At 33.2% G+C, this 21019-nt stretch overlaps 1 protein-coding gene across 1 annotated transcript; it reads right to left on the reverse strand.

Moving 5' to 3' along the window:
* Nucleotides 1-7936: 7936 nt before the first annotated feature.
* On the reverse strand, nt 7937-20965 carry LOC143083575 (tereporin-Ts1-like). Its single transcript, XM_076259839.1, has 4 exons — nt 20829-20965; nt 15356-15419; nt 12599-12840; nt 7937-8763 (listed from the first exon to the last, which is right to left on the reverse strand). Exons 2-4 carry the CDS (start codon nt 15402-15404, stop codon nt 8338-8340), a joined length of 717 nt encoding a protein of 238 aa, XP_076115954.1. The 5' UTR covers nt 15405-15419; nt 20829-20965; the 3' UTR covers nt 7937-8337.
* Nucleotides 20966-21019: the final 54 nt, after the last annotated feature.

A 21019-nucleotide genomic window follows, 5' to 3' on the forward strand; every position in this document is an offset into this window, starting at 1 on the left:
CATATGATAAATTTAAAGGGGTGAAAGGTAGATTAGCTTGTCATGTAAAGTATTGGGAAAATATAGGTGCTTGTCCTTTTGTGCTTGATACAATAAAAAATGGTTATGTTATTCCATTTATAGATACACCTTTTAAAATGTACCACAGAAATAATAGATCAGCACGGCAGAATACTGAATTTGTCATAAAGTCAATTGAAGATTTAGTTCAAATAGGTTGCGTAATTAAAGTGCCTTTTCAACCATATGTGGTAAATCCATTGAGTGTTGCTACTCAAAAGTCCGGTAAGAAACGACTTATTTTAGATATGAGTCAATTGAATAAACACATAAAGCGCGAAAAAATAAAATTTGAGGATTGGAAGTTAGCTATACAATATTTTGACAAAGTTATGTATCTGTTTAAGTTTGATTTAAAATCTGGTTATTTTCACTTAGACATATGCTCACAGCAACAGACTTTCTTAGGTTTTCAGTGGGAATGTCAATTTTATTGCTATACTGTTTTAGCTTTCGGAATTACTACCGGTCCGTACATTTTTACTAAATGTTTGAGGCCACTAGTAAAATTTTGGCGTGGAAACGGTATAAAAGTTGTTTTGTATTTAGATGATGGATTTGGCATGAGTCCAGATGAAAATACATGTAATGAGCAATCGTCCTTCGTTAAAAGGTCTTTGATTGATGCTGGTTTCCTTATTAACGAGGAGAAGTCTGTTTTTAAACCTGTTACAGAGTTAGAATGGTTGGGAATAGTTTGGAACTCGAAAGAATACAAATTATCTATTACTCAACGTCGAGTTGACGATTTGATTTTCTCATTGAATGTCATTTTGGCTAAATTTCCCTATGTTACAGCTAGATCTTTAGCTCAGGTTGTAGGTAGAATTATTTCTATGACTCCCGTAATCGGAAATGTGGCTAGAATTATGTCAAAGTTCTGTTACATGGAAATTGAAAGTAAAATTGGGTGGGATATTCCCATTACAGGGTACAAACCAGTCGAGGTTTTATCAGAGTTAAAGTTCTGGTTAGAAAATGTCACTATGATTAACTATCGTAATTTATGTCATTACAGTAAATCTTCTGTTGTCATATACTCAGATGCTAGTAATATTGCCGCTGGTGCATACACCGTTGAATTAGAAAATAAGATTTTCCATAAGATGTGGACATGTAGTGAAACGGTACAAAGCTCCACATGGAGAGAGCTGAAAGCTATAGAGTTAGCCCTTTTTTCTTTTAAGAATAGTTTCACAGGAAAAACTATAAAGTGGTTTACTGACAATCAAAATTGTGTCAAAATTGTTAATTCGGGAAGTATGAAAGAAAATCTTCATGTTATAGCAAAATCTATTTTTTCACTTTGCATTCAAAAAGGAATATCAATTGACATTCAATGGAGTCCCAGAAAAGAAAATGAAAAGGCTGATTATATCAGCAAAATGGTTGATTTCGAGGACTGGGGAGTCACACATATATTTTTCAATTTTTTAAATGATATGTGGGGTCCTTATTCGATTGACAGGTTTGCAAGTGTCGAAAATAGAAAAGTTATGAGATTTAACTCCTTGTTTTGGCAACCTGATTCTGAAGAAGTTGATGCATTTTCTCAAGTTTGGACCAATGAAAATAATTGGCTAGTTCCACCAATTAATCTTGTGATACGATCGATTAAACACATTATAGCTTGTAAAGCTCGAGGCACGTTAGTTGTGCCTAAGTGGATTTCTGCTGCATTCTGGCCTTTGATATTCGATAAACATTTGATTTATCAAGATTACGTAAAAGATGTTATTGTGTTTAAAAATACTGATGGTATTTATAAGCAAGGTTCGAATAAGAATACGATATTCGGAATTGAACCGTTTGGTTCGCCAGTTTTGGCTGTTTTGCTAGATGCATCTTAGACATGGCCCTAACATACATAGATATATTTAAGCAGGCATGGTCTGTTTGTGACATGGCCCTAGTATATGTATATTGTAGCAGGCATGGGTGTTTATGTTGACATGGCCCTAGTATCGGTAATGATATTGTAGCAGGCTTGGTTTTTTATTTGACATGGCCCTAGTATCTATAATGATATTGTAGCAGGCATGGTAATTTGTTTTAGTTTATGGCCCTAGTATCTATAAAGATATTGTAGCTGGCGTTGAAATATTTGAATATATATTATATTTTACTGTGTAAAGAAATCTGAAATATGCTAATAATTCGTCCTCTGTATATGTATATAAAATGTTATTGCAATTTTACGTTTTTCAGATATTTTTTCAGTAGGACATTGGTCAGACTTTAATTCACAAGTTGCCTCTAATAATGATCTCAGCAGTTTGTTCAAACAGTTACCAGAATTCCTTCTTTCGTCCAAGGCTGCGAGTACTCAGAAGAAATATAGATATGCCTTCAATTCATGGTGTAAGTGGACTAGTCAATATTCTTTTTCACCATTGCCAGCATATCATTTACATATTTCTTTATATTTAATTCATTTGTCTGAAACTGCAAAATCTGTTTCAAAATTAAATGATGCTTTTTACGCCATAAAATGGGCACATAAATTAGCTGGCGTTGATGATCCCAGTGAAAATAATCTAGTTGCATCTGTTCTTGAAGGGCTCATAGAAAAATAGGTCATTCAGTTGTCAAAAAAGAACCTATCACACCGCATATTTTGAAAAATATTGTATGTAAATATGCTAATAATACTTGTAATTTAAAAGATGTAAGAATAGCATGTATGTGTTTATTAGCCTATGCTGGCTTTTTAAGATTCTCCGAGTTAGCTAACTTGAGAAGGTCTGATATACAGTTTTCCCCTACTTACCTTACACTTCATTTAGTCAAGAGTAAAACTGATGTATATAGGGAAGGGAAAGATGTTGTCATTTCAAAAACAGGGGATATTACATGCCCGGTAGATGTACTTCAGCGTTATCTAAAGTTAGCTAACATTCCTGTAGAATCGAATTATTTTATCTTTAGATCTATTTGTTATTGTAAATCTTTGAATATATACAAACTTAGAAAGAGTAGTCATATTTCTTACACCAAAGCCAGAGAGATATTGTTATCTGCACTTGACAGTTTAGGTCTTGATAAAAAACAGTTTGGCTTACATAGTTTGAGGTCAGGAGGAGCTACTGCCGCGGCAGAAGCTGGAATAGATAACCGGTTGTTTAAGAAACACGGGAGATGGAAAAGTGATAAAGCCAAAGATGGTTATGTTAAAGAGAGTATACTCAACAGATTGTCAGTATCTAAGAATTTAGGCTTGTAATATATATTGTTTGTCCCCCCTTTTTCTTTATGTCCCTTTCTTTATCAATCGAAGCTTTCTGTGCTGTCGGGGCGAGCTGATAACCAAAAACTGTGTTGAGTTTTTACTTTGTAAATGCTTTATGTTCGTTTGAAGTATTGAATAAGAACATAATGGTATATATAATACTTCAATGTATGAATATAGTTTATGAAACAGTGTACAACAGTATACAACTAATAGTACGGTGACCAAGTAAGGAAAATTCGCTTACTTAAAGAGTTTAATCGTCATTCGGACTATACGGCTACAAATCACAGTATTGATAGTTCAAAGGTTACACAAAAAAATCAAAAATCGTACGGTGCAATTTTTGTAAAATGGGCTTTGAAGTTCGTTCCCTTACTTTAAGGAAAAAAATACTTTCAAAAGAATTTAGGCCTACATTCTAAAAGAACATTTCGTGATATGCTTTTTGTTATTATATACATTGTTGTAAAACCTTATTTAAACAATTTCAAACAAAGTTTAGCAAAATTAATCTGTTTTTGAAGAGTTTTGGTAAAAATTGAACACTACGAATATTTTGCATTTAATAGAGTACGTTTCAATTCATTTCGTCATTTATTTTTACGCAAAATGTAAAATAATCAACATTTATATGATATGTCAAACCTTTATTAAACAACAATTTCAAAATCATTTATCTCAGAAGCATTATTTCGACTTGTCCATTGAAACAAAATATACACTACAAAATGAAGATACAGGTTACAAATTTTCCTCTAGAAATTCGACGTGTACAAAAATATTGAACCGGACCGATACTATTATTTTAATCTATACATGATATTTCGTATAACAGCGATTTTTCATTGCCAAAATTTTTTCAATTCGATCTTTTTTGTTAGTTCATAGTCCTATTTCGTGTTGGTTATCGTGTCTTTTTATGTATTTTTAAAAGATTTCTTATTTTCGCAAGTTTATTTGATATGGGTTTTTTTTCTTTTTGATATATTTTAAAAAGTAAGAACCAAGTTTGCATTTGGACATGTACTTATCTGGAAAATGTTTGAATTATAAAGTTCTTTACGATTAGGTCCTAGTAGTTAAAAAAGGCAACACATGCGTTTTAATTTTTAAAAGTGTATCGTCTGCCAGAGAAGAAGAACTGAATCACTTCCTTTACTGTAAAGAGTAAACGTTTCTTCTTAAGTTCTGTTGAAAGACTTAATGATGGAATCTGCTAGCAATGTGTTAAAGAGTATGGGTCGTTTGATGAATTTCCTGATTTGGTGATCCAATTCGATTCTAATGTCTCTTGTGCACTTTCCCTACCTTTTCTTTGTCCCATCACTCACAACTTACACCAGTCTGAAAGGTGGTATGGCATTGCTTAAATGTATTGATGATAACAGAAAAGTAAAAATTTTGTGACCTTGCAGCTGACTATTATAAAAATATGACCCAATGATTTTCTCTAGCGCACACAGTAGCAGACATTCTTTTACCGCTACAACATGAAAAACTCAATAAAGTTGTCTGCTCCAAAGCAAAGCCGCACAAAGATTACAGCTTCCACCAAAGTGTATCAGATTATTGAAGGGAGAAGGATTCCTCTCCCTAATTTCTTTGGTAGTTTTTCTTCTTCAAAACTATGACAAATCCCCCTAGATTCCACCTTATAGTGAGCTTTACTTAGCCGGAACGGTTGTAAATCCGAAATTGTCGAAGTTATTTCAGACAATATTGTTAACGACTGTCGTAACTTGGTAAGCACTCAACAAGGGCCAATACTCGTATAATAACTAATGCCTTATACATGGACATGATGTTAACAGAAAAAAACCAGGAAAGAGCGACAGAATAATCATACGGACCTCTGATACGGGTGTGATTGTGTTGTGTGTTCACTACTACAAACAGATGACACATGCATGCGAGTTGTAGGTGCAGATGGGGAACATTAGCAGTGTAAAACATAGTTGAAGAATTTTACCCATTCACCAACTATGTGCTTGCTTTTCCCCAACAATTTATAAACTGACTCCTACTGTACACACTCTTACCGGATGCGACACAACTTCGTCTCTGCTTGGAGTAGTGAGAAAATAGTAAACAGGACTTAACTTCGAAGAACACGCACGACTATTGTAGTTACTGAGCTTTGGGAGTACTGACGAAGATGAAGCCCTTGTTTGTGCAAGAATTTAGTTTCAAAGATGCCTGATCTGAAAAATATCTTTAAATCATTCCATCATGATATGAATAAAATGCGCGTCAAGCTTGCCACCAGCAAAGATGTAGGTTTAGTCAGGTTACCTCTCTTTGAATCGGCAATTTTGACCGCATCACACATGGCTAAACCCCCTGTTCCGTCATCTTTAGAATAAGGTTGGCGAAAATTGATTAATTCTTTACACACCGTTTATTTTGAAGGGCATATTTCAGCAGAATTCTTACAGGATCTTGTGTGTTCATGTGAGGGAAAATCTCCATGTGAAAAGTGTTTGTTCACAACAATTAAAACCTTACATGTACGGAGCTTTGCTTCTGTCAAGGGTCAGAATTATGTAGAAATTCCTTGACAGACGAATCAGAAGATATTCCTGGAAGAAATCTGCTTTATGGATCATTTTGATTGGATTTTTTAATTGTAACTGTTTTTGAGAGGTAGTAAGTGGTTTTTGGTTGCAATGAATTACATGCATGAGCTTTTGCAAAATAAACGTTCGGGATAGAAGGCTTTAATCGAAAACAACATTTATCATTTATTGCTGAGGTTGAATATCACCCGGTAAGGTAACTTCAACGGAATTTGTATTGATCTTGTATAATAGAATGGGCTCATAGAACAAGTGTTTGAAAAACGCCAATTTTCAAAAATAATCGATTATTAAGTAATAAGATCCTTTTTTTTTTTTCATTTTAGAGATAATTCATTGTCAATTGATTTGAAATTAAATACAAAATGATGCTGATATCTTTCAATTTTGAAAATATAAAAAGAAAAAAAGAAAACAGTATGTTGATCTTTGACCTTAATTTATGCAAAACTGTTACCACATTTCTTTTTGACGACATCGATATTCCAAAAGTACTCATTTTTCCGAATCCAATGATATATAATATAGCCATATAGTATGTTTGACAATTAAATTTTAAAAATATTGGGTTTGGTCACCGTACTATAAAGATAAAGTAGCCAGACAAGTTTTACAAATGTAGCATTTCTGAAATTATCTAGCGCAAAGTACCAATGTGATGAGCCTTTTCATCTGAGTTATAAAGTTTGTTCTTACGTTGTACTTCTACACCAGCACCAGGTAATGGTAGGTTTGAGCGTTCACAAACATAGTTACATTGTAACCCCGCCAAATTATGTACTTGCCGATACTAAGTCAAGAGCTTGTAGTTCAGTGGATGTCATTGGTCCATGTCAGTCATATCAATTTTGTTTTTCGTAAAATGTTTTGTTACAAATTAGGGCGTTAGTTTTCTTGATTTTTTTTAGATTTTTCATGGCGGGACCTTTTTTACCCAACCATGCGGTATGGGTTTTTCTCATCATTAACGGCCGTACGGTTATCAATAAATGCTTTCATCCACTTCATTTAAACTTTGGTTACGAGTTATCTCCGTGATAATCATACAACACCACATCTCCTTAATCTTTAGATTTATACACTTCTCTAAAAACATGAATATGTACATTATTAACTAATTTAGGGTGTATAAGAATAAGATGTTCAAGAAACAACAAACAATCAATGTTCAAAACAGATCTTAAGGTGGCTTGGGCCTATTCGAAGTTTCTATCAGAAGTGCCGTATTTTTTGTTATTTTATTCTCGAAAGAAAATGAATCAAATTGGTCGAAAAAAAATAGGGGGTCACGGACCATTTAAGCTCAAAATTTTACTTTTAAACAGGTATGTAAAAGGGACCATTTTTCAATGAAATGATAGGGAAAATAGAGGTTTTTGACATATTGTTATCGGAATATCAAAAAAACGTTCTATGACAATTCGCCAAAAACTGTAATATCAAAAGCTGGAATATAGCTTCAAAGAATGAGCCAATAAGAAACATAGGTCACCGATAAGGAAAAAATATCTTTTCCCTTAAAACCCAAATTTTGGCGGGAAAATGGGTGAAATGTCATTTTGACCCTTTAACAAATACGGATAATAACGAAAATATTCTATTAGTCACATAACTACAATGATTTAACATTTCTAATCAATCAAAATATTTTAAAAAATTATATCGAATTTACGACAAATACTTTTGTAATTCATGCGTGAAATTATGCGCAGTCGAATAGTCCCGAGCCACCTTAAATGCAATGTAGTTTCTGTTGGTAAATTACAGGTGATCAGTAAAAGATATTCAAACCAACTTGAACAAAAAAGGAGGCAATCAAAATTAAGGACATACTAGTTTAAAGAACGTGCAAGTTGGAATGTCAGTTGTTTTCTGAGAAATTTATCAAATAATAGAGTGAGTGCGATTTTTAATTTTTGAATTGTAGGTTATTGTATATACAGATCATGGCTTTTCATATTTTGCAAAAGTCGCATTTATACACATACTGTATAATCTGTATAAGAATTTACAAAAATGTAACTCAAGCATAGGCAATTGTGTATACCATTATTTTTATTCATTTTGATAATACAGAATATTATTTTTTTTAAACTAATAAACTTAATATTCGTTTGATTGTTTTTTTTAACGCCACTTCTAACACCGTTGTGCTATTTCGAGGCGGTAAAATTTTATTGGTTGAGGAAACCGAAGTGCCGGGAAAGAACTTCAGTAAAGAAGAACCTGATAATCCTAGTCATTCAATATTGGATGAATATAACTGTCATTTGCAAAACAGGCTAGTAATACAGCAATCTAATAAGACCTATCGGTCACTGAGCCCCTCCCTTGCCCCCACCCCAAACTTTTGAACTGAGTAAAAAATAAAAATACACTAATATCACTTCATACTGAACATGGTGAGATTAACACAACAAAAATGTAAACCAGACTATATGGTATGGGCTGTTCTCATTGTTGAAGGCCCTACGGTGACCTATATTTGTTAATTATTTCTGTGTCACGTTTTTTCTGTTTGTCGAGTTCATTTGTAATTGATGGCGCAAGGTCTTCGTCGTTAATAGGTCTTATAACAATACGCGCTGTTGTCTTGTGACCGGTTCCCATGGTACCAGTAATTTCAAATCTCTCATCAGCTATTTTAATTGTTGGTGTTTCATAGCGGTATTCGCCTCGCACAAAATTCAAACCTTGACTATTTCTTCCACTGTACATTTGACCGAACCAATTTTGATGAACGCCATAAAATGATTCCGTCAATCCAATTCCTAACACATTTTTGCTCCACCAAAAACTGTAAGGACAATTCCACATTACAACAGCACGACGATCATTTATCAACCATGACGCTACTCCGTAGGTTCCAGAAAACCATGACGACTTGTGGGCTATCTACAATACATTAAAATATATGTTGAGGCAAACCATGACGACTAATGGGCTATCTACAATACACTTTTTGTGCTGACAAGAATTATCATTGATATGGTTACATTTATGAATTCACTGTTTACAAAATATTGAATTTTTGAAATATTAAGGCTTTTCTACTTCAGGCATAGATTATTTTAGCTGAATTTGGCAAAACTTTTAGGAATTTTGGTCCTCAATGCTCTTCAACTTCGTGCTTTATGTGGCCTTTTTAACTTCATTGGTTCGAGCGTCACTGATGAGTCTTTTGTAGGTGAAACGCGCGTCTGACGTATATACAAAATTTAGTCCTGGTATTTATGATAAGTTTATTTAAAACATTTTTTGAAGTAAACCATCGTGATTTGTTGGACATCTACAATACATTAAAACATATGTTCAAGTAAACAATGACGACCTGTGGGCTATCTACAATACATCACAATATATGCTGGAGTAAACCATGACGACTTGTGAGCTATCTACAATACATTAAAATATATGTTGAAGTAAACCATGACGACTTGTGAGCTATCTACAATACATTAAACTATATATGTTCAAGTAAACAATGACGACTTGTGAGCTATCTATCTAAACTCGGTGTTGTGTTAGTGTAACTCACACGCAAACTAAATAGACAATAAAAGTGCATTGACTTGACATATCAACGATATAAGGATGAGGCTTAGAAACAGGGAAAGCGAGGCTATGCCGAGCATTTTCCCCGTTTCGTGCCGAATCCTTATATCGTTGATATGTCAAGTCAATGCACTATTATTGTCTTTATACTGCAATCTAAAAACAACATGTTCAATTGTTGTTTAATGTGTTAATTTTATTATTTGATTTGAATATTGTGGGAAACCCCCTTTTATAAAAAGGCCTCATATCATGCAGGCGGAGAAATGTGTACATTTCCTGGTGAAACCCTTAATCGGTGGTGTAGGAATTGTTTGAGAATGAACTAAAATATCAACAATAAGCATAAAACATAATAATTTAGGTGAAATATTTTTTTCTTCTAAAAAAGAAATAGTTTGAGTCGTTGTATACATTGAAATCAAGAACAGGTTGAATAGGTCGTATGCATAATTAATTACAATTTCGGCAATTTCTATTTAAATATTCATGAGGAAACGTGATATCAGGTCAGTGACTGTATATGACATAGAAATATACAGTCAACGCATTTTGACTGCTCAAATAGAACGAGTGCAGTATAAACACAATTACGTTCCCATTGATAAAACTCAACGTTTACATGTAGTTTAAATTATGTTTTGTCTATATGCAGTCGATGGTCAATGTAGGCCTTGTGTAGGTTAAGTGTACACAAAACTAAGCATTTACAACTGTTTTTATATGTATATTTAAAAAAGAAACGATTGTTGAAAAAAAATGATATCAATAACAATATGATAAAGTTCTTTACAGAAATAAGTTGGAGCTTCTCTCACTGACCCTTTTAGCATTAAATTAGGTGTAAGACAAGGAGACAACTTGAGTCTTTCATTATTTAAAATTTTTATAAATGACTTCCCATCTTATCTTGACTCCTGTCTGGATGCAGTTTCCCTGCACTCAGAGAAATTAAATTGTTTGATGTATGCGGATGATATTGTGATTATGTCAACATCAGCCACAGGGCTTCAAAGTAGACTTGATCAGCTAGAAAAATATTGTGCTGACTGCAGGTGTCTGAAAGTTAATATTAGAAAGACTAAAGTCATAATTTTTAATAAGGCTGGAAGGAAAATTCAGGCAAATTTTCGACTGCAGAATAACTTGATTGACTGTGTCGCTCATTACAAATATTTAGGTGTTCACTTTACTGCATCTGGAAGTTTTCATCTAGCTAAAACTGAACTTTATAATAAGGCTCTTAAGGCCTACTATAAACTTAGAAAGGATTTTATCAATTTGTCTCCTGGAATAAAATCTTGTGTTCATATTTTTGATCATACCCATTCTGTTATATAATTCAGAGGTATGGGGAGGTTATAATGTCTCTTGTAATAAATTACAGTCTTCCTTATTTAATCTTGAAAATGTTTTTAAAAATCTTAAGTGTGAGAATCTCCATCTTAAATTTTCTAAATTTATACTTGGTGTACACAAAAGGAGTGTCAATTTTGCTGTATTATCAGAACTGGGACGTTTCCCCTTACATTATGATATTGTAAAGTCAATTGTAAAATACTGGTATAGATTTGAAAATCTTACAACTGAATTCAGTCTATTGAAAGATGCTTATCAATGCAGCCAAGAGCTTCACAAATCTAACATAACTTCTTGGTTCTCATTTGTTAAAAAAGTATTAGAAGTTTTTGAAATTAAACAAGAAGTAAAACATTTCGGACAATATAAATTTTTGAACATATCTAGTAAATTAATTCACACTAAATATATTAGCAATTGGTATGCTAGCCAAAATAAAGCTTCTGATGGAAAACTGTTTAATTATGTGAAATTTAAGCAGAATTTTGGTTATGAAAATTATCTTTCTTTAATTAAGAACTTTGATTTTAGAAGATCTATAATATGTAAATTACGTATTTCTGCTCATAAGCTTCAAATTGAAGTTGGTCGTTTTTCAAATATTCCACGAAATGAAAGAATTTGCAAAAAATGCTCCTCTGGCTGTGTTGAAGATGAAATCCATTTTTTAACTAACTGTGAAAATTTTAAATCGGATAGAGATGCTCTCTTTGACTTTGTTTGCCAAAGAATTCCGAATTTTTCTATACTTGATAATCAGCAGAAATTTATTTATTTATTAAACTGTGAAGACAATCAGGTCCTTAATGCTGTTGGTAAATTTATTAAAGTGAATATGAGTTAGTAATTGTATTGTAACTGTATGTAAAAAAATGTTTGTATCTATGTATCTATGCAAATCAATATTCTTTTGCCTTATTCATGTATGCTCTGTATGCCCCTTGTGGGCCCTTAATTGGAAATAAAATATGTTCTGTTCTGTTCTGTTCTATTTGTCTAAACTTGATATATTTATTTGTTATAAAAAAAACCTTAACGTAGCTTTTCTAGCCCTTTACCCAGACGCAAAGCATTATCTTTGCCGTACACCTAATTTATTTGAAAAGGTCTTCCCGAATCGACTGGACGTACACAGAAATAATTGCCACTGGTCTTTACTCAAATAATCGGATTCACTCATACATGTAAATGCATTATTAAAAAAGTGCGAGTAAAATTACATTGTTTGTTTAGTATCTCAAATCCGTTAAAATACTCAGAAAATAATAAAAAAAAACATTCAAATCAAGTAAACCATGTCGACTTGTGGATAAAAAAGAAGATGCGGTATGATTGTTGATGAGACAACTCTCCACAAGAGACCAAATGACTCGGAAATTAACAACTACAGGTCACAGTACGGCTTTCAACAGTGAGCAAAGCCCATACCGCATAGTCGGCTATAAAAGGCCCCGAAATGAAAAATGTAAAAAACAAGATGTGTTCACTTACTTACTTCACTTTATATCTAACTTCGTTTTAATGTGTAATATGTATTTCAAAACGAAAACCTAAAAATCTAATCGAGTGGTGCGTTTCTAAAATCCGTCAGTATTTAATCTAACTAAACACACGTATAGAATATGCCAAAATAAAATAATATGAAACTATTGGAGTACATTTCGTGTAAAGTAAATAATCACAGCCCTCTCAGAGTGTACATTTGAGAGAAACGTACCTTAAACATGTGTCAATTTCGTTCATGCACATAATGTACATGTATATTGTTTCAAATTCATACAATAGTTATTGAAATTTGCAAAAACAAAATACTCACAAACTGTTCTCTTGAACCTGGTCTTATCAATACTGGCGAAGACTGCAGACGCCCCATCCCCATAGTAGAATGTGGGTCTTCAAGAGTAAACCTTGTCCAGTTTTCAACCTCGATGGCACAGACAACTTTATAGTCATTAGGACTTGACGACATACTAGAACCAGATGAAATAACAGTACCAGCGACTGTAACAATTGCGCTTATAGTGGCTGGATCCAAGCCTACAGAGTTGGAAATTAACCCTACAAGAAAAACATGCACAGCCATTACATCAAAATTGTATAAGGCATGACAAAAATAACCAGTGGGTTCCTGCTAACCCTACATGGCCTTTTTTAAAAACTTCTTTCTGTACTTTTCATTTTTCTTTTAAGAGTTAGAACAAACACTACAGTACTACGGATGTTCGATTCTATTTTATTTGAATGTTTGTCACATATTCGGAATCCTCTTGTTTTATCCATCTAGTGTCCAGAAAAAAAACTGACCGCTAAGACCTACTTTTTTTCCTAATTTTTATTTCAAATAGTTTTAAAAAATATAAGAAAAATATAAAAAACATGTACTAGATATTTTTTTCATAGTTTTAATCTTTTACCCAGAGGAACTTGCATTAAATTAATCAAATTTAAACTGTAATAACTAAAATTTACGACACAAGGGACTATTTTTCGTTCTCTGTTGTTAATTTTCCCTTTTTGAATGGTGATGTTCCTTTGGCACCATCTTACGGTGCTTGTATTTCACAACTAGTTCGCTATTCCCGTGTCTGTTGTGACGTTTTTTTTTTATTTTAACGAGCGTAATCGATGTATAATTACTGTTTAATTATTCAGTAAGGGATTTTGTTACAAATTACTTAAATTGAAAATTGGCTTGAAATATTCCCCCCCCCCCCTTACCTACATGTACATAATGTAAAATTGGCACCCATTTTCTTTAGAGATTGATGAAAAAATAACAAGGAATTTTTTGGATTTTCAAATATGGCTTTTTAAAACTATATGCAATAAAATTGTGAAAATAAAAGTAGGCCTGGGGTTAGCGGATTTTTTTAATGGCTGTGCATGGATACAACCAGGGGGTTGAAGTCATAAAACTTTGCTCAGTGCTCGGAGTACAAAAATCATGCTCGAAACATGAAATCCAACATTTTGCTTGGTTGAATTTGGAGTATGAGTACAAAAAACTGACTCGAAAGTTTTATGACTCCAAGGCAGAGGATTCCGAATATATAGCAAAATTCATAAACAAAAGGAAAGAAAATCTTTAGGTTATACGAAAATATTATTGTCCTGCTATCTTAAGTTTCTGCTAAAGCTAAAAAAAAAATGTAAACATCATCATCATTTGTCCATTATTGACAATTATATAGCAACATTTAACTATTAAACCTATTTTTGGTATTATCAGGTTATTCCTATATAATTTAATTTTGAATGTAACACTTCTTCTGATTGGCTGACAGCGTTTTGTTTATCAGCTCATACACATAATTGTGTCTTGTGATCGTGACTATTAAACTTATTTTTGCTATTTTCAGGTTATCCCTATTATATTCAAGGGTTCTTTTTTTATGTTCTCAAATTTCAGGTCTCTAAATTAAAAGGACTTTGGAAATTCTCGTTGGTTGTACACCAAAATAAAAATAACTTATGTTACGTCATTGGTTGAGTATCTATTGTTGATTAATGCTCAAACCTATCATATCATTTTGGTGTACACTTTTGAAAATATAACATTAATTCAGCTTTTATCAGATTCTGAAACGGTGATCAATAGAAACACGTATTTTGTGACCAGAAATGGTGTCACTTTTTTGCATTTTAAAAAAATTGTCTAATTGGACGTTTACATAAAATCATTATTAACACAGAAAATTAGTCTTCGACTAGTTTTGTTTAATTGTCTTCCTTAATATACTACCCCTTTTGAAAAATATATAATAACTAGGATTACATCCCAGCTCCTTTGTTCTAACAGGGGTGATCTGAGCCGGATCACCCCTGCCAGATCACCCTAGTTTGAGTTTCTTTGTTATGCATGCTTTCCTTTGTTCTGTAACATTTTGGCGGGAATGTCAAATCCACTATAAAACTTATAATTAATTTTACGGTAAAGACTATCTATCAAAATTCACGTAGAAAAAATCCACTAGATAGGCTGGGATTCGAACTCAAGACCTTTAGCATATCAAGCCACGACACATACCACTACACCAGGACGACTTGATACGAAATATTAGTGATTTGACATACTTAAAGGAAGCAAGATATTTTTATTAGTGGGGCGAGTTGTCAAACCTTTATTCAGTAGGGTTTTAACCTTTTACGTTAATTTGTGAGTTTTCAGACTGATTGTTCAATTTGATTTTACACTTTTTCAAAGTGGGGCAAGTCGGTAAACAAGATTGGGACGATATTTTTATAAAGTGGCGATATAGCGTGGGCCGATTGGCAATTGGGGCGAGTTAACATTTTTTGATATCTACTCATCGTGTTTGGGGGTCAAAAAGGGTATACATCATAAAGTAATATATAAAGTAAATTGTTATGGTTGTGTGGCGTTCTAAACTAGATTTTATGAATTGTAAATGGTTTTTCGTCTAATCTAAAACAGCTGGGATGTAAAATAGTTATCCCAGTCGGACTTGGTGTGTCAGTGTTAGATCACCCTCTGGCCTCCGGCCATCGGGGTGATCTTACACTGACACACCGCGTCCTTATGGGATAACTATTAAAGATATCAAATGTGTACCTTCTAGTACTACCAGCAACACTAAAAAGTCTAAGCTCAATTTGGCCATTACTGGAATTCTTTCCTAAAAAAAGAAATAAATAAACAATTTAAAATCTAGTAAGGCTATAGCATAGCCGAAATTGTCAAAATAGTGCTATTATCAGACCGATTTTCATCTCATTTTAGGGATGACATCAAAAGATCGATGTAGGATAAAAAACTTAAATCGAATAGTTTGGGGGTGGGGGGGGGGTCAACATTGCTGCAAGTTTTGTTAATCTAAAATCGATTTTACATATATCCAAATAGGTAAATCAATTTTTCCCATATTAAGTTAAGAAGGGGGTAGGGGGGTCAGCGAAAAAACTATGTGAATTAAGTTTTTTATCCTACATTGAACTTTTGATGTCGTCCCTTACTGCATTGTACTATAATAAATTGACGGTCGCCATTTTCCCTAGGATGAAATTTGAAAAAAATAGGCAGGACAGGAGTTTTGAGTAAAAAAAAAAGTCAGGATGAGACACTTGCAAAAAAAAAAGTCAGGACGACAATTTAGGTAAAAAAAGTCAGGATAAACTAAAAAAAAAGGCAGGACCGAACAGAGTGAAAAATAAAAAGGCTGGACAGAGATTACAGCTAAAAAAAAATGCAGGACAAAATTTTTCATCCTAGCCCCCCCATAAAAATCAAATGGTAGCTCCCTTAGTGAAATTAAAGTTTGATCCATTGTGTAGGAAAAACGTGGATCCGATTTCCACTGATCATAATGGAACGACCATTTAACTTCAAAGTGGAAGAGAAAGAGGTGGGGTGAAAAGAATACTCTAATCCTCAATTTGATAAAGAAGAAAAAATATTGTGGTCAAGCAGATGACGAAAAAAAAATCTGAATCCAGAGTTGCCCCACGATTCCTAATAGACTAAGTGTTAAGGTTCATCATAACCTTTTGGCTAAAATGGCCGTATTTACACCCCAAATTTTACTCTGAGTACAGACTAACCTATACACCTGCAACAGTTTTAAGGGATGGCAGGAACTAGATATATAAATTTTAAATGCATTTTATGTTTCAGAAAATTATAAACTTTTCTAGATTTTGCTATGGAACGCCACGACTGCCTTATGTTAATAATCAGCATTATACGCAGTGTTCACAGCATTATATGAAGTGATCACAGCATTATATGTAGTGCTCACAACATTATATAAAGTGATCACAGCATTATATGCAGTGCTCACAGCATTATATGCAGTGTTCACAACATTATATGAAGTGCTCACAACATTATATTAAGTGCTCACAACATTATATTAAGTGTTCACAACATTATACGTTTTTTGTTGTATGATGAGATTGATGTATGATGAGATTTATGAATGATGAGATCATTCGGTAAACTTCGTTTTTAGCGGAAATTACCGAATCCATAATTGGTAAATTACGGTAAATTAATGCCCAGCAAACAAAATTATATATGTGATCATTAAGGCAGTATACAATATTTAAAACGGATTGAAATAAGTAAATTAAGAAGTATGATCAATTTAACCCAAGTTTATTCTACACCAGGGCATTTTAAACTTATTTTGAGGATTAGTTTCACCATATTCACAACTTAGTATGTATATATATTTACTAGAACACTCCGTGATATCGCGGGTCTGTGACTGAATTAAAGAATATAACTATGCGTAAGCCTTATTTTAGTATTGGTATTGTCATCTGATAACTTGAGTCATGCCGATTATAAGATGAAGTTTTCTCTGCTTTTAACATCTTTTTGTTTGAACCCGTCGACCTGGAACTTGTCAATTTAATATTGGTATTATTGATTTTGTTTGGAAAACAAAAGTATCTGGAAAGGAGTATTTTTTAATCAACAGCTTTGTCCTTTATGAGTTATGAATAAAATTGAATCTTTGATTCGCTGTTTTACGTCTAACAAATTGAAAACTGTACATGCTGTACCTATACGCCTTATTTTAAGTCCAGATTTTTATTATTCGTATTGTCATCTTAAAAAGTCATACTGATTAAAGTACTACAATCGGGAACAATGTGACAATGATTGAATTAAGTAGTAGTTTCAACCCTGTGATTACGACCCGTGTATATAGCAAAATCTTAAATACAGCGTTTCGTGGTACTCCTGTCAGATGCGGAACGTACAGATAATGTAATAGTTAACAGGTGAATATATTATTGGTATCGATTCGACCCGGAACTTCTTAATTATTGGCAATATTAATTATGTGGAAAACAAAAGGGTCTGGAGTGATGTTATTTTTAATCAACAGCATGGTACTATATTAGTTATATATACTCTCAGATCAGTACTTATAGTGTCTTTTTATTGTTGGGATATACAAGTACCCGCCCACATGCACGTTCACTCTATTTTCTTGTTAGATCATATGTATTTATATTTGTACCCATCTAATGAGTTAATATAAAAAAGAAGATGTGGTATGATTGCCAATGAGACAACTATCCACAAAATACCAAAATGACACTAACATTAACAACTATAGGTCACTGTACGGCCTTCAACAATGAGCAAATCCCATACCGCATAGTCAGCTATAAAAGGCCCCGATACGACCATGTAAAACAATTCAAACGAGAAAACTAACAAGCCTTTTACAACTGATTTTCATAGTTCGTTCTTATGTTGTTCTGTTACGCCACTGTCCCAGGTTAGAGGGAGGATACCAACATCCCGCTAACATGTTAAAACCCGCCACATTTTGCATATATGTGGCCGTCCCAAGTCAGGAGGAGCCTTTATTTTAGTGGTTGTCGTTTGTTAATTAATGTGTTACATGTATATACATGTCAGTTTTTCGATCGTTTGTTTGTACATAAATTAGGAATATTTTTCGTTTATCATTTCGGGGCCTTCTATAGCTGACTATCCGGTATGGGCTTTCCTCATTGTTGAAGGTCGTACTGTGGCCGTTTAGCTGTTTAAAATTTCTGTGATGTCATTTTGTCTCTTGTGGAAAGTTGTTTCATTGGCAAGCATACCACTTTTATATAATATTATATACATGTATGTACCGTGCAAACTGACGAACAAACGTAGTAAATGTTTTATTCATCCCCACAAACTCAATTTTCATAAGAGATGATAACTTTAAATGAAAATGTTAAACAGGGTCTTGAAAGGGTAAATTTTTCTATGAAAGTTTAAATTTCTATATAAGACTGCTGATCATATTTAGAAGACAATCTTAGTACTTGCCGTGCTAAAAAGCTTGTAAAAAAATGGAATAATTGATGTAAAGTTATGTTTAACACCTACAGTGAAATGCTTTAAACTGCATTTTCCATATCTGTTAGATACTTATTCATGTAAAAATGCCAAATTCTGAAAATCGATGATAAAAATGACTCTATCATGACATATATAAGCTAGCGTAATATGGCACCTATGTGTTATAGAAAGCTGACTGTTTTATTTAAAAGGTAATTAAGCTTTTTAAAACTGAGTACGGACTATAAAGTGGCACCTTGCTAAATTTCTTCAGTAGGAAATGAACTCGAGAATATATCATACAAATTTTCCTACGATATTTCATTAAATAAACTTTTTATTATTTAACTTACATTTTGCCATTCGTATTTCTTACGACGAACAGAACTACTTCAATCATTCACCTCTCAGTTTCATCTTTTCCTTACTTATTTCAATCAGTTTTAAATATTGCATGCTACCTTATGATAACATGATTTTAATAACTTTTTAAATTTGTTTGCTGGGCATTACCGTTATTTACCAATTATGGATTCGGTAATTTCCGCTAAAAAACGAAGTTTACCGAATGATCTCATCATTCATAAATCTCATCATACATCAATCTCATCATACAACAAAAAACGTATAATGTTGTGAACACTTAATATAATGTTGTTGTGAGCACTTAATATAATGTTGTGAGCACTTAATATAATGTTGTGAGCACTTCATATAATGTTGTGAACACTGCATATAATGCTGTGAACACTGCTTATAATGCTGTGATCACTTCATATAATGTTGTGATCACTTCATATAATGCTGTGATCACTTCATATAATGCTGTGAACACTGCGTATACTGCTGATTATTAACATAAGGCAGTCGTGGCGTTCCATATTTTGCTATCCATTTTTTTTTCGTTCCTGCAGAAGGTGCAAACATTAACTAAGTAGTGAAAACGATTGAGAAGCTCTCCTCATAAAATCAATGTTGTGAGTAGTATTGATTTAAATGGACAATAGATGGACAATAGACACCTGTAAACAATAGGTTATTTAACAGGTTTAAACTGTGTAACTGAGTTGGCCGTATCAAATGAAACTCGGGTGTTTGTTTATTTTGCTATCTTCTGCAGACTGGAAAAAAATGAACATCAAAATCCAGGTAAGTTTTTAATTTTCTGAAACGTAGACTTCATATAACTTTTATATATCTAGTTCCTGCCATGCCTTAAAACTTTCCTGGATGTACCAGTTTGTCTGTACTCATAGTAATTTTGGAGGTGTAAACACGGCCATATTTTTCAATTCCTTATGATGAACCTTAAATTTGAAAGCGTCGAAAAACTAAACCCCCCTCTTTTCCCTTTTCGAAATTAAATGGTTGCTATCAAAGGTCGCATATTTTACATACGGTTCATGAAAACAAATAGACAAATATGGCCATGCCCGTATTACCCCTAAAAACTACTCTGTACAGACTACCTGTGCAGTTTAAAAGCTTTGATGCCCGGCATCCACTAGATATACAAAAGTTACTAGCTTTTAGTAGCAATCTCCAAATTCTCTCAGAGAGAGATAAAGGACCGCTAACTCTGCATGGGAAATTGGACTTTGAGGTGAATATATAGCCACAATTGTCTATATGTTATGATGAACCTTACCGGCCGTTACTAACTTTCTATGTATTGCTCCTCGGGAGTCGGTTCCCTCCAAGGTTTAGGGTCGGGATCCTTGAGTAATTGTAAACGTAAATTTAAATATATGAAGTACATCCTTGTTTGACCCGTTGGATTATACATACATGTTTTTCATTTGGATAATTTTCTAACCCCTATTTTCTCACTTCAAGTCAAATGCTGGATTATACCTGAATAGCAGTATAATTAACCAATTACTTGTTATGTCTGCCCTCTCTTAGGAATAAAGGCACAAATCAGGAAAAGTTGGAATACCTGACTCGAGCCCAACCTGTACAAAAGTCACGGAGTATTCCTTTCTTTTCTATATATTTAAATGCAAATGTAAACATAAATGAAAAATAAAGTTCAACCCAAAGACACTGAATTACTGTACGCTATGACTGGTTTCTTTTAATTTACGAATAAAAACACCCCCACCCCTTCTTTTAAACATAAACCATATGTGAAGGCTTGATATGATTGATTTTCTTAATACTATTTATTTAAAATTGCATTTTAAAAGTGCACCTATTTTCGTAGACCTTATAATTAAGACTGTCTTACCTGTATGTTCTTCAAGTCCGTTGTCCTGGAAAACAACTAGAGATATGTGTATCAAATAGTAACACACTAGCTCATTTGGCAATCCTCGGGTAATCTGCTACTCAGCCGAGTTGTGACGAATGAATCTACCCTTTGGAAGCATGCTGTGCACGGATTTAATTACAGGAAGGAAACAAATCTATTTGCAAATC

Source organism: Mytilus galloprovincialis, chromosome 7, assembly GCF_965363235.1.
Source record: "Mytilus galloprovincialis chromosome 7, xbMytGall1.hap1.1, whole genome shotgun sequence".
NCBI classification, from domain to species: domain Eukaryota; kingdom Metazoa; phylum Mollusca; class Bivalvia; order Mytilida; family Mytilidae; genus Mytilus; species Mytilus galloprovincialis.